We start from the raw sequence: 14,371 nt of genomic DNA on the forward strand, positions 1-14,371 counted from the left end.
TCATACCTTATTTAATAATGGCTTCCTAATCCAGCTGCAGGCTTCCATAACCTTTATAGTTAGTCTTTTGCTGGTACCAGCTACAGTAGCCAATTTGGCTACTGTAGAAAAAATAGAAGCCTACACTAAAATGCAAAATCACCAAGGAGAGTGCAATGTGGTGGAGATTTACTGGGTGGAAAATTAGCTGTAAATTATTTTTAACCTTGCAGTGATAAAATCGGAATCATTAATTCTTCAATATGAATGTCTTCCTGCATTTCTGACCGTAATTAATGTGATGACTAATAGTCTCTGTCAGCAGGAAAATTGATCAAAGGCAAACCATCAATGATCTGAATATAAAATAAACACTCCTGGTGATTCCAAGGGCACAGTTTCCTCTCAGCTTCTGATCATGATTATAAAGCTCACAAAGCGTTTCCACTGTAGTTTTTGCTGTCATCTGAATTCCTCCATTAAATTAAATACCGCTGTGTAAACACTCCAAAGTATCCATGAATCTTAAAGCAAGAAATGGGAAACTAGAAATGATTATGGGTGACATTAATAGCCATTTGGTAGTACTGAAAAAGAGACATTTTTGTCAAAGCTTTTCATCTTGCATTCATCTTCTCACACTTCTCTTCTCATACAGTATAAATGTGTTGTTTTCCCTTTCATTGCACTCTTGCGAATTGTCCTGGTGAGTGCAAGATGAAAAGCTTTGACAAAAAATGTCTCTTTTTTCAGCAAAGGATGATTTTAGCAGATCTTTATTTTAACTGGGAATAACGCCTTCATTAACCTAGCAGATAATGTCACTAGGGCTAGTTAGTCATTTTTACACTAACATTTTAACTGTAACACTATAAATGACAAAAACTGATGCAGATGTGAATGAAGCAAGGCTCCAGTACAAAGAGACTCATAAAAAATGATTTCTACCTATTTAAAAGATTACAGATTCTGGAGAGCCTGTTATATCACCCTGAATGCCCTAGCAGAGATAGCAGTGTCATGTAGATTCTAAATTCTTGCACTATCCGCAGCTCCCACAAGGTGGAGCTAGCAGTAACCAAAGAACTTAGAAGACTGATGAATGAAAATTTGGCTCCACTGTGCCCAATTTTTTAATGCTATGAGTGCCATTTTTGCTGCAAAACGGTACCTACAGCATGTGCACACAGTTCTGATGCAAGCCATGCTGGACGCCATTTTCGTGAGGCCATTAGTGCATGCACAGGGAGCGTCCATAGGAAGTATGCAGAGTAAGCAGATTGTGACACCAATCAGCCTGTATAACTGATTTAATGCCAACTATATCATTTTGGACCTCAGTGGTGCACCTAATGTTGATTTTTAAACACACACAGCTGAACACATGTTTAGCAGCATACAAGACACACCAACAGCGCCTTTGAAAGAGATCATCAACTACTTTCAAACTAATTGCAAATTGATTTCTGGCTGTTGCGCAATTGGTGGCTTCAAGAGTTCTTTAAAGTCGCTAAAGTCTACAGGAAGTGGGGTGGCAGGTGCAGAAGGACTTTATACCAATTTCAAGGGTTCTGCTTAGACTACTTGCTCCCAGACATGGGTGCTGTAGTGGCCTTTTATCAGAACTTAGGTCATTGTTTTGTCTAGGATTCGGGCCTTGGTTGGGCTTCTCTAAGGTTTGCTAGTTTCCCTAAGAATAATACTGTAAGCTATTTTCATTTTTAAAAATCCTATTTACTTACAGATAGATATGTACGTCTCAGTGCTTTACATCTGCTTCCCACCAGATGTCAGTTACTGAACCAGGTGACATTCTGTCAGAGTTACATCATTAGTTACATCAGTACCAGTTGCTCCTGATGTTAACCCTTTACTCTTCACCTCCCCCCCTAGCCGTTAACCCAACTGTATACATCCTCCTACATCTCCCTCCAAAGTCTCAGACTTCACAGGGTTAGTCTCTGCGGTGCCTTGACCAATCTCCCTAATCGGGTCCTAATTTCATGTTGAGGTTGAGGATGAAATGAACTCTCTCAACATTCAATAGCAGTGTCTTCCACCTGGGTGGTTGTAGAGTTTCTACTTGTTTCTGGTTCCTTGTCTCCATCTGGGTCTAAATAGTATGTCCAAGGTTCCATTGGTTTCCTTCCCAATGATATAAAAGCTCTTCAGTTCCTTCTGATCTTTCCCTGGTTCATCTCAATTAGAACATAGAAAGGTAGAAAATAGGAGCAGGAGCAGGTCATTCAGTATTCGAGCCTGCTCTGCCATTCAATATGATCATGGCTAATCCTCTATCTCAACGCCTTACTCCTGCTCTCTCCCCATACCCCTTAAATATATTCAGTGACTTGGGCTCCACAGCCTTCTGTGGTAGAGAATTCCACAGACTCACCACCCTCTGAGTGAAGAGGTTTCTCCTCATCTCAGTCCTAAATGGCCTAACATGTATCCTGAGACTGTGACCCCTTGTTCTAGACCCCCCCCCCCCCCCCCCCCAGCTAGAGGAAACATCATCTCTGCATCCAGTTTGTCCATCCTTGTCAGGATTTTATACGTTTCATGAGATTCCCTCTCATTCTTCTAAACTCCAGTGAATACAGGCCTAGTCGGCCCAATCTCTCCTCATATGACAATCCTGCCATCCCAGGAATCAGTCTGGTGAACCTCTGCTACACTCCCTCTATGGCAAATATATACTTTCTTAGGTAAGGAGACCAAAACTGCGCACAATGCTCCAGGTGTGTTCTCTCCAAAGCCCCACACAGCTGCAGTAAGACATCCTTGCTCCTGTACTCAAGTCCTCTCGCAATGAAGGCCAACATATCATTTGCCTTATTAACTGCTTGCTGCACCTGCATGCTTGCTTTCAGTGATTGGTGCACAAGGACACCCAGGTCCCTTTGTACAGCAACATTTCCCAATCTATCACCATTTAAATAATACTCTGCCATTCTGTTTATTCCTACTGAAGTGGATAACTTCACACTTATTCACATTATACAGCATTTGCCATGTATTTGCTCACTCACTCGACCTGTTCAAATCACCTTGAAGCCTCTTAACACCCTCCTGACCACTCACATTCCCATCAAGTTTCGTGTGGTCAGCAAACTTGGAAATGCTACATTTGTTTCCCTCACCCAAATCATTGATATGTATTGTGACTAGCTGGGGCAAAAGCATTGATCCCTGCAGTACCCCACTCTGAAAAAGACCCATTTACTCCAACTCTCTGCTTCCTGTCTGTTAACCAATTCTCAATTCATGCCAATATATTACCCCCAATCCTATGTGTTTTAATTCTATAAAATCTCAGTTGTGGAGCTCACTGTTACAATGCCTTCTTTCTGTTGATCTCGTATCCACACTCTCTCCCCAGGCTGTAGTACTTTCAAGTCTTGTGCCCTGTGCCTTGAATTAAAATTATGAACTTGACTGTCTTTGTTGCTCCTCACACTTCCTAACTCTCTCACGATCATCTGAGGAAATGTTAGGTTATAGTTTTTGTTGTGGAGCTGCAAGCTGTATTTGCAGCTTCTTCCCATCAACAGTTCTGAAGGTGAGAGCCTGTTTTTCAACAGTGAGGTTATGTGGTTAAGAAGGGCTAAGTTTCTATCTTTGTTCCTTTTCATTAATACCTTGATTGTTCAAACTCATTTTTTTGGTTCTCTGTTCGACTGAGGATATCTAGGCGAATGAGTCACACGCATGAAACTATATTGTGGAAAAGTTTGTTTGCAAACTGAGGACTGTTGTCTGACATCGCAATGTCTGGGATGCCATATGCCAAGAATGTTCTTTCCAGTGATGTAATGACTGTTTCCATATTGACGTTGTGTAATCTAATCACTTCAAACCATCTGAAGTAGTAATCAATGACGACGATGAAAACCCTGCCTTTAAACACAAATAAATCCATTCCCAGGGGCACCTATGGCCTCAAAGGAAAGGGAGATGGTGCAAGTGGCCCACTCTGCTGCTGGCTATGCACTGCACACATAAGGAAATTCATGATTAACTCTTCAGTGGAACGACTGATGCTTGGCCACCAGACTGGTTGCAGGGCTCTTACTCTGCACTTCACTACTTCCAATTGACTTTGGTGGATTTTCTGGAGGATGTCTAGTTGAAGTGATTTTGGCATGACTAGTCTGTCGTTAAAAACCAAGAAATCGTCGATGATGGAAGGATCTTTTCTCTGCTCAAAGTATTGGCAAAGTACTGCTTTGTTAGGAGTGTATTCTGGCCATCTGGCAATGTTCCTTTATTTTGATGCACTAATCATCCTGCTGTTGTACTTGCTTAATCTCTTGCAGTCTTTTCTCAGGTGCTGGTAAGTGTTTGGCAATGAGTGGTGTATATGCTTCCACTTCCTCAATAAAATTTAAATCTTCCCATTTTTATTCCCCACACTAGAATTCTTAGCAATGCATCTGCTGTTGTCTAGTACTTACCCTGAACATACTCAGTAACAGAATCACATCTCATGAGTCTCAGTCTAAAACTTTGAATTCTCGGTGGCATTTTTTCAATTTCCTTAGGATTAAGGAGAGTAACCAAAGGTCTTTTCCAACTTTGAACCTTAAAGTTATGACATAATCAGAAAATTTTAGCAGCCCCTGTGGCTTCTCTTCAAAGGTTGCATACCTCTTCCCTGAGTCTGTGAGAGATCTCAAGGCATAATATACTGGCCTTCTTTGTCCATCTTTTTGAACTTGAAACAACACTGTGCCTAAGCCTATAGATGATCCATCTACAGCTACAAATGTTGGCAACTCTGGGATGTAGTGCACTAGAATCTCTGGCAATATAAGGAGACTGCTGATTTTGTCAAAAGCATTTTGCTGTCCATGTTCCAGCTGACCATGTCTCAGTGACTGTTGAAATGGCTTGTTGATTTCCACCAGGTTAGGTAAGAATTTGCCTACTTGATTTAGCCTGCCAAGGAATATTTGTAATTCTGTGATGATTCTAGGCTGTGGGAACGCTCAAATCACTTTGGCCTTCATTGGGTTGGCTGTAATTCTTGAAGCTTGAACAATGAACCGTAATAATTTTATCATAGGCTTTGCACATTCACATTTGTCACTTAATGGCAAACCTGCTTCTTGTAGAACTTTGAGGACTGCTCTCACACGATGGTCATGTTGTTCCCTTGATGAACCATGTAGAAGAATGTCATCCATGTGGCATTTTACTCCTTTCATGCCTTCTACAGTCTGAGACATCATTCTTTAGAATATCTCAGGAGCAGAAGCAATTCTGAATGGTTAAAACAATAATGGCCAAATGGGGTGATGAAAGTATTTAACAATCTGGATTCATTGTCTAAAGGCAGCTGCTAAAAGCTGTAGCCAGCATCCAATTTTGTGAAGAGGGTGCTTTTTGCCACTTTGGCGAGATTTTCATCCACTGATGCCATCAGGTAGATCTTATGCTCCACCAACTTGTTTAATTGAGGCAAGTCCACTCAAATTCTAATTGAACTATTAGGCTTTGGTACTGTGACCATTCCAGAACACTGCTTTGTTGGTAAGGTTACTGGAGAGATGATTGTTTGTTGTAACATGTGTTCAATCTCGTTCTTGACTTTGTCTTGATAGTTTGTTCCTTTTGCAAAAAAGTTTGAATATCATCCTTTGTCATAGGAGAGGGAAATGTTCATAACATAATAGCTTTGCTTTCTTTTTCATTGTTCAGGTCATTCTGGTCTGGATCCTCACAGTCGCCATCCGACTGGTAACTGTCATCTGACCTGTCACTGCTTCTTCTCTCCTAAGAAGACGAGTCTTCTCCTCTCTACAAAATGTTCTTCTCTGCATACCTTTGCAGTGTTGAAATAATTTACACAATTTTCCTTTCAAATTATTCTATTTCCAACATCTCAAAACTATAGACTTCTTCACCTCCCTCAGCCTTTCTTTCTTCCTATAGTCTGCATGCTTTTAAAACCCAGACTTGATATCACTTCCTGGTTTACCTCTCCTTCTGTTCTTTCCATCTAGATGGCGCTCTGTACTATGGCTGTGCACCTTGGATTCACAATTAAAAACATAACTATTGTTGCATAACATATGCAGTGCAATGTAATAAAACATTAAAACCATCCATATTCTTACCCCAATGCTGGTTCCATTCAGGATGCAAACATTGCCTGGAACTACAAAATAAATGTTGATTATTATTTTTTATATTATTAAAGGGTAAAATAAAATCTATATTTACCATGATGTTCATCTACTTTTGTGAGTTATAAAGTATGCCTTGTTGTTCAGAGCCCAATTCAAACATTAAACATTTGTGAGAAAATATTACATTCATACAATTTGTTTTGATTTCTACTTTGATGATTATTTTGGTTTCTACAATACTGATGTAAACACAGGTCCCAGATCCAAGAGCGGGGTTTTTAATTGGTAAGAATGGTGATGCAATAGTGTGGCTGAGAGATTCAATAAAGACCAGGTCATTTGATGGAGCAACGTGCCGATTTTCTTGCCAAGAATGCAATATTCATTCAGCCCAAGGGTATTAAATGGGCAATAATGAGAGTGCACCCACTGACCTTCAAAATAAGTGAGCACTTACAGTGATATATTTTTCTATTGTCGCATTGTAATTCATAAAACAGGCATTGGAAGAGCATTGGGCCTTAAAGAAGAAGGCAAATTGATGGATGCCAGGCAGGTTTACTTGTACTGGGGCGAGCTGTTAGGTTCACTTTTACCCATTTAAATCCAGGCACACCTACTGGAAATGTTTTGAGAACAGCCTCCACTTCACAGTATTATTATCTGCTGGAATCTGACCTATAGACAACATTGACAATAGGTATGCCTTGTCACTAGTTGGGAATGTGATCACAAAACTGAACACTTATGACTCCAACTTCTTCCATATTGCCTCAGAGAACATCAGAAACACAAGTCAACCTGAAGTGTGCAGATGCATCAAACCAGTCACAGATGTGTAGTTCACCCAGGCAATCACTTCCATTGTTTCCCCTAGGGGAAGGCAGCAGTGAAATGATAGAACATTCCTTCCCCAGGGTCCAAAGCATTAATAATGGTAGCCAAATGTCTCTCAAGACTCCTAAGCAGAATTACATGGGGCAGGATTTTTACCTCATCGGGTGGGCGCGGCGGGTGGGCCCGAGAGTGGCCGCAAGACCCACCGCTGCCCGCAATTGGGTCCCGACCGCGATTTCACACTGGTTGTCCAGTTAATGGCCAGCCAGCGTGAATCGCGCGCTGAAACATTCAGTGCTGCCCGGGGGTGGATGGGGGAGGGTGAGCACAGAAGTCAGCACATATGTGCGGGTGCACTCAGTGAAAACTCCCTGAAAGTACAGAGCTGCCTCAGGAAGCTGAAGATTTTTAACATGAAAAATAAAGAATGGAAAAACAAGGGAAACATGTCCCCTCAATGTGGCTCTGTCACAGGAGCAGGGACATGTTAAAATGAGTTTAAAAGCTTTTTAAAAAATCATTGGTTGAAACCTCATCCCTCCCATGGATGAGGTTTTGCAAAAAAATGCAAAGGCTGCTTGGCCTATTCGCCCGCCCGCCAACCGAACGGTTGGACGGGCAGCGAAAAATCCGACTTAATTAATTGATTAAGGACTTTAATAGGCCTCTTATTTGTCAGCGGGCATGGTGCCACCTCTCGTATGCACCCGCTGAGCGAAATATCACGAGAGTGCGCAATGACGTCGGGAAGCTCCCGTTTGGGTCGGACGTGTGCCTGCCCAACGAGGGACAAATTCTGCCCGTGGTCTTCATAAACCATAAGAGTTTATGTTCTCATGACCAGTGACAAAGGATCAGACAGGTGAATTCCCATTTCCCAGGCAGAAGTGCATGGGTTAATTGAAAAAGGAGGCAGAATGGGAATGGGAAGATAACTCCAAGGAGACAAAGGGGTTATCTTTTCATATCACCTTGTAGAAAACTGGAAATCAAACGTCTAATCATTAACCTGAAGTGCCTCAGCTTCAACTTTGAATCTCAATTCCTCCCCTTACAGTATGATCCTCGATAACTTGATACAGTTAACTTTGTCCATTGATGCTAGTAGCCATCATTGTTCAAACAAATAACCAAAAGGCATCTAAAATAGAGGAGTTAGTACCAGGACCGGTTCTTTGTAGCAATTTTGATTTTATAGATATACACATAGTGCGGGATTTTCCGGCCCTGCCAGCGACAGACATCGACATGGGAAGGACAGGAAAATTTGGGGAGCAGCCAACCGCTCTCCAAGTTTTCCAATCATACCCGCGATGATGCCCGCTATCGGCAGAGCTGGAATAACGGCCATAGTAACACCCATTCTGTTAGACAGCAGGGCGAATTTTGCAATCTGGAATTCCTAACAGGTAGATGTGCTTACAGAAAGCCCTTCAAGGAAGTGCAACTTGTGAATTCCATTTATTTCTTTAAATGGGCAGGGAAAACATGGGCTGTTGGGTCATTGTGTGCTGCAATAAGCACCCAAGCATCTTTTATTATGTTAAAGTTGCTATATAAATGCAAACTGCTATTGTTGTTGTTCCCACTGGAAATGAAGCAACAACCCTATCATGCGTTTATCATGAAGGCCAAGAGCAGTCAAAATTTAGACAGAGGGTAATGAGCTGCTATTTGAAAAACTCACCACATTGGCACATTGGGCAACAATTTATGACTCTGTCACACTTCAGCTCATAGCCAAGAGGACATTTCGGTACATCGATATGGGTACAGGACTTATTCTTTTTATGCAGAATCACTTCTCCACTGAGCTCCATGCATTCCAGTGTGATACATGGATTGTCCGGGGATGTCCATTGCTCTCCAGCCTACAAGGTAACAGCAGGAAGTTACACTTCACAAACATATGATGCATGCTGCCAAAAGATATTTCCCTGATTGGTAAGTTTGGAATTTTCATGCTGCTAACACACTTGGCCTTCCCATCCATTAACAATGATCAGTTTGATCATACTATAATAGGCTGATTTTTAAGTTTCTGTTGCAGCAAACAATTACTTTCCTTTGATCATTTGATCATTGCACCCTGAAATGTGAAGGCATTGGCTTGGGTTCAGTTAGTGGCATTCTGACCTCTGAGTTGGAAGGTGTAGATAAGGTTCCAAATCCATGGCCTAAGCACATAATGTAGGCTGACACTCCACTAAAATAAGTACTGCATTGTTTGTAGGCTGTCCTTTAGGTGCAAATGCTAAACCAATTTATCATTGATTAAATTGAAAAATTATTGGAATAGGCACTAAAAATTCAGTCCTCTTTATTGTTTTGAAGCAACTTAGGCAGTATTGCTAGTTTCATCTGTGCATCCACTGCTTCTCTGCAATCATTTAATTTGCATTTAAATTTGACTTTGTTTTCATCAGAACTACGTAATGACCCAGAATTTGCAGCTGTAGGAACAATGAGGTTGCCAGTGCTCACCATTAGCACAGTGTAAAATTGACAGAAACTTCTAGCACCTGAACAGTTAAACACAGAAATCTAGAAGTTGCTGTCAGCAATAACCTGCTCCTCTAGAGGGTGTGCTGTTGCAGTCTTCAAAGATGGAATCATTTAGAAATCACTAATTTGTCATGAATGTCATCAATTTATCCACTATTAGCGAAGCCTTGTTCAATCAGGAGTAGCAGATTTTTCAATGGCGTAATAAGTCATAATTTCTGCAGGATAAACTCTTTCGTTTTGAAACAACTAATTTTACAAGTTTAATGTCTCATTCTCTCAGAAGTATGTTTTAAATAAGCATATTTTTAAAAAAAATACTTCTACTAGTTTTTGTTCTGATACTTATGTTTGTCCCTTAATCTCTTGTATATGTCACAATCTTTATTTTGCTTCCTGTACAATAATTTAAATGAGATTTATATTCCCTGCCTTTTACTTCTTGCCTTGCAATCTGTGAGAATTCTTCAATCTGATTGGCAGATCATTCTGCATACTCAGATCCACAGATCTCCTGTAGAAGGTACTGAATTCAAACAAATGACAGAGGAGAGGAAATCTACATTCTAGGCTTCACAAATACGTTGTGAGCAGCTTTTTTCTAATTTGGCAGCCTGCATCTTTCCTTCACTGTTGACTGCAAACTCCAGGCCAATGTGATATTTACCATTGCTTGAAATGGAGGGGAGGGTATGGTTTACAACCCATGTAAACTCATGCAAAACACTCTGATAAAAGGACAATTGTCAGCTCATTGTCTGGGTAGTATTATGCATTATGCTGCCAATTTTAAGTCATAGTCGATGTGGACATGCTTATAGAAATTATGATTTTGTTGGGAATATGAGTCACAAGTGATGGAAAAGAGCCGGAATTGCAAACGAAAGGGCACATTTTTTTGCCTCAATATGGGGGTGAAAACAAAGGCAGGCAAGTGTGTAACTTTGTGCTGACAGCGAACATGCCAGGTTGTTGGCACCATCCCACATCCAAGCTATTTTCCTGGAGGCTGGATCAGGAGCAGTATGGCTAGCCACCCCAAGCAGTGAGAAAGGCCAATTAAGGCCATGGGTCAGAGTTCAACTGGAATTTTCCAGTCAGCCTGTGGGCCCCCTCACAACGTTGGCAACACAGCAGCTGTCTAGAGGCAGCCTTCCAGTGACAGGCAGGGGACAAGCATTCCAGGCACCCTTTGAGGGTTTCCCCCTCCACCTACTTGGCCACAGTTGCGGATTCAGGTCACGTTGTGCAGGGGATTACCCTCCACAACAGTGGCCCAATAGCTGTGGCTATTTTTAACTCAGAAGCCTGCTGTTGCAGGTAAGAGAGAGGCTGTCTCAAGATGGAGGTGCACTCTCTCTCCCTTACCTGCAACAGCAGGCTGCAGGTCTTTACATGCTCATGGGCTTCCAATCAGCCCTCCAGTTTCAAAACCATGTCTACTGTTCTTAATTTGACAGCGGGCACACCCTCTGGCCACTAATTGGCCAATTAAGGCAAAATCACTGTTGGGTGATTATTTCCGACACAGTGAAGGGTCAGGACCTGCACTTGACCTCAACATCAGGATCCCGACCAAAACCACAAACTCCATCCCCATATGTCAGAACTTTCTAAATGTATTTCCTCTTTCCAATTTTGGGTGACTTGCTTTGGTATTTCCTCCTATTTTATATTTCAGGTTTTAAGGATTTACTTCTCCTAAATATAACTTAGTAAAATTCTCACGCAAAATAGTATACAGACATGAATAGTGAACTACCTTGCTATTTTTTTAGCTGAAAGGACAGTATCTACTCACTTGGTGTACAACTTTCTGTGGATTTGCATCACCTCTTTCAAAAACATTTACTTCACAGACTGCGCGCTTGCATTTTCCACAGCATGCACCTTCCACTTCTCTGTAGACGTATCCCTTTAGAAGAAAAGGTACTTTTAATGATATCATTCTGAGCTCTGCTCATATTTGTAGCAAACACAGTTGGTGTTGACTCAGGTGCAACACTTCCTTTTGGATGACAACCTAAATACTGGTTAGAAAACTGAATGCATCTGTTAGATTCATCCTCCAGATGAGTAGGAAGGGAGGAAAATTTGAAGCCATGCTTGGGAATGGCCAATGAAGGCTGCAGGCAGCTCTTCACTTTCCACTTCCTACTTGCTGCTTGATGTTTGCATATTGTTAACTGTCAGCAGTCCCATGGTCAGTTATAATATGAGTAACTCTGATACTAATGTTCCAATACCTCAAACTGATGGTATGGAGGTCCAGTCTCCTGTCCTTAAGATCCAATGTGGAAAAAGCTTGTTCAAACACAACCATTTCCTGTTGCAACAGTACTAAACCACCTCATGGAAGAGCAATTAGAATTAGGTATTTCAAAAGTTTTACTTGTTCATGGTATCTAAGTGTCGTAGGGAAGGGCAGCATTTGTTGCCTATCCCGAATTTCCCTCGAGAATGGTGGTGAGCCATTCTCTTGAACCGCTGCAGTCCATCTGGTGTAGGTATACCCCCAGTGCTATTAGGATGGGAGATCCAGGATTGTGACCCAGCGACACTGAAGGAACAGCGATATAGTTCCAAGTCAGGATGGTGTGTGGCATGGAGCAGAGCTTGCAACTGGTGGTGTTCTCTTGCATCTGCTGCCCTTGTTTCTCTAAGTGGTAAGGGTCGCGGATTTGGAAGCTGTTATGTAAGGAGTTTTGGTGAGTTCCTGCAGTGCATCTTGTTAATGGTACACATTGCTGCCATTGTGTGTCAATGAAGGGAGTGAGTGTTTAAGGTGGTGGATGGGGTGTCAATCAAGCAGGCTGCTTTGTCTAGAATTGTGTCAAGTTTCTTGACTATTATTGGAGCTGCACACATTCCAGGCAAGTGGAGAGTATTCCACCACACTCCTGATTTTTGCCTTGTGGATGCTGGATAGGCTTTAGAGAGTTAGGAGGTGGGTTACTCACCACAAAATACCCAGCCTCTGACCTGCTCTTGTAGCCACAGCATTTATAAGGCTCATCCAATTAACTTTCTGGTTGATGTAAGCCCCAGGATGTTGGTGCACAAGAGACCAAAATTGAAGAAGCACAGAAACCTCGGAGGGTTGTAAGGCTAGAGAAGGTAATAGTGATAGTGATAGAGATAGCGATAGCGATAGTGATAGTGATAGTGATAGAGATAGTGATAGTGATAGAGATAGTGGTAGTGATAGAGATAGTGATGGTGATAGAGATAGTGATAGTGATAGTGATAGTGATAATGATAGAGATAGTGATAGTGATAGTGATAGAGATAGTGATAGTGATAGTGATAGTGATAGAGATAGAGATAGTGATAGAGATAGAGATAGAGATAGTGATAGTGATAGTGATAGAGATAGTGATAGTGATAGTGATAGTGATAGAGATAGAGATAGTGATAGAGATAGAGATAGAGATAGTGATAGTGATAGTGATGGGCAGAGGCGAGGCCATGGGGCAATTTAAAAACAAGAATGGCTTTAAAATTGAGATGTTTCCAGACAAAGAGACAAGGTAAGTCTGCAAGACCAGCAGTGAATTGAGTTTGGTGTGAGTTTGGATATGGCTGCAGAGTTTTGGATGAGTTCTTGTTTATGGATGGTAGAAGATAGGAGGCCTGCCAGGTGAGCACTGGAATAGTCAAGTCTAGAGGTAACAAAGGAATGGACGAGGGTTTCAGCAGCAGATGATCTGAGACAGGCTGGAGATGGGGATGTTACAGAGGTGGAAGCAGGTGATCAAGCAGATAGGGAGTCGGAAGCTCTTCTCGGGGTGAAATAGGATGCTATGTTTGTGGATAGTCTAGTTCAGCTTGAGACTGTGGCCAGGGAGAGGGATGGAGCCAATGGCTGGGGAACTGAGCTTGAGGCAGAGATCAAAGACAATGGCTTTGGTCTTCCCAATATTTAGTTAGAGGAATTTTCTGCTCATCCAGTACTGGATATCAGACAAGTAGTCGGACAAGTGAAAAGTGAGATAAAGCTGGGCGTTGTCGGCATACATGTGGAACCTGATGTTGTGCTTTTGGAAAATGTAGGTGAGAAATAAAAAGGGACAAGGAAAAATCTTGGGGGACCCAAGAGATAACGGTGAGGGAGCAGGCAGAGAAGCCAATGCAGGTGATTCTCTGTCACATGCTCCGTGTGCCTTTCCAGGGAAACTAACCTTACATTGAAGAACTTAGCACCTCATCACATCTTCAGGATGTCCCAGTGTGCTTCACAATCGATGAATTACTTTCTGAGCTGCAGTCACCGTTATTTAGATCAAATAAGATAAATATAATGGACTGGCACTTCAACTTGTGTCATACATGCTGGTTGTAAATCTCAGTCCTGACACTTGTCCAATATTGATAGCTTTGTATTTGCTTAAATTAAGCATTGAACTGTATTTTATCTGACTGTCACATTGCAAACCACAAATACCTTGCACATTCCATGAAACATGTTTAGCAATTCTGAACACAATTGAGATTTGAGTTTTCCCTCCACTTCTATGTAATTAAAAATATACCAAATGTACTTATACTTACAGTTGGACAATCTTTGTTGCAGGTTTTAGTATGACACTGCACCTCATAAAGCCCTGTGATGCTGTCCTTCCTGTCAGTGCAAGCACATTCCTGGCAAGACTCCTCCCAGGTCCTTCCAGTCATATGGACAACACCATTGTGAATGCAAACCTGTCCATGGAAATTATCAAATGTCATGCACACAAAACATTGTAACATGTTAATGTACCGCATAGCACATATTGTGTTGATACAGTAATATTTCTCACAGTAACACACCCACACACTAACACACCATCGCAGTAACAAACAAACTCCATTTAAACCAACATCTTATCCATAACTGAAGTGTCAACCTAGATTTTGTGTTCAGATCTTGTAGCAGA

General features: G+C 41.6%; 1 protein-coding gene across 1 annotated transcript in view; it reads right to left on the minus strand.

Annotated features, from left to right (window-relative positions):
• Nucleotides 1–14,371, minus strand: part of vwf (von Willebrand factor) — a 119,283-nt gene that overhangs the window by 18,660 nt on the left and 86,252 nt on the right. The window contains exons 43-46 of the mRNA XM_078553539.1: nt 14,007–14,156; nt 11,257–11,370; nt 8,638–8,821; nt 6,102–6,142 (exon numbers count right to left, since the gene is read on the minus strand). Coding sequence (XP_078409665.1) covers nt 6,102–6,142; nt 8,638–8,821; nt 11,257–11,370; nt 14,007–14,156 — 489 coding nt within the window. The remainder of the gene's footprint in view (nt 1–6,101; nt 6,143–8,637; nt 8,822–11,256; nt 11,371–14,006; nt 14,157–14,371) is intronic.

Source organism: Cetorhinus maximus, chromosome 12 (genome assembly GCF_964194155.1).
Source record: "Cetorhinus maximus chromosome 12, sCetMax3.hap1.1, whole genome shotgun sequence".
Lineage (NCBI taxonomy): Eukaryota > Metazoa > Chordata > Chondrichthyes > Lamniformes > Cetorhinidae > Cetorhinus > Cetorhinus maximus.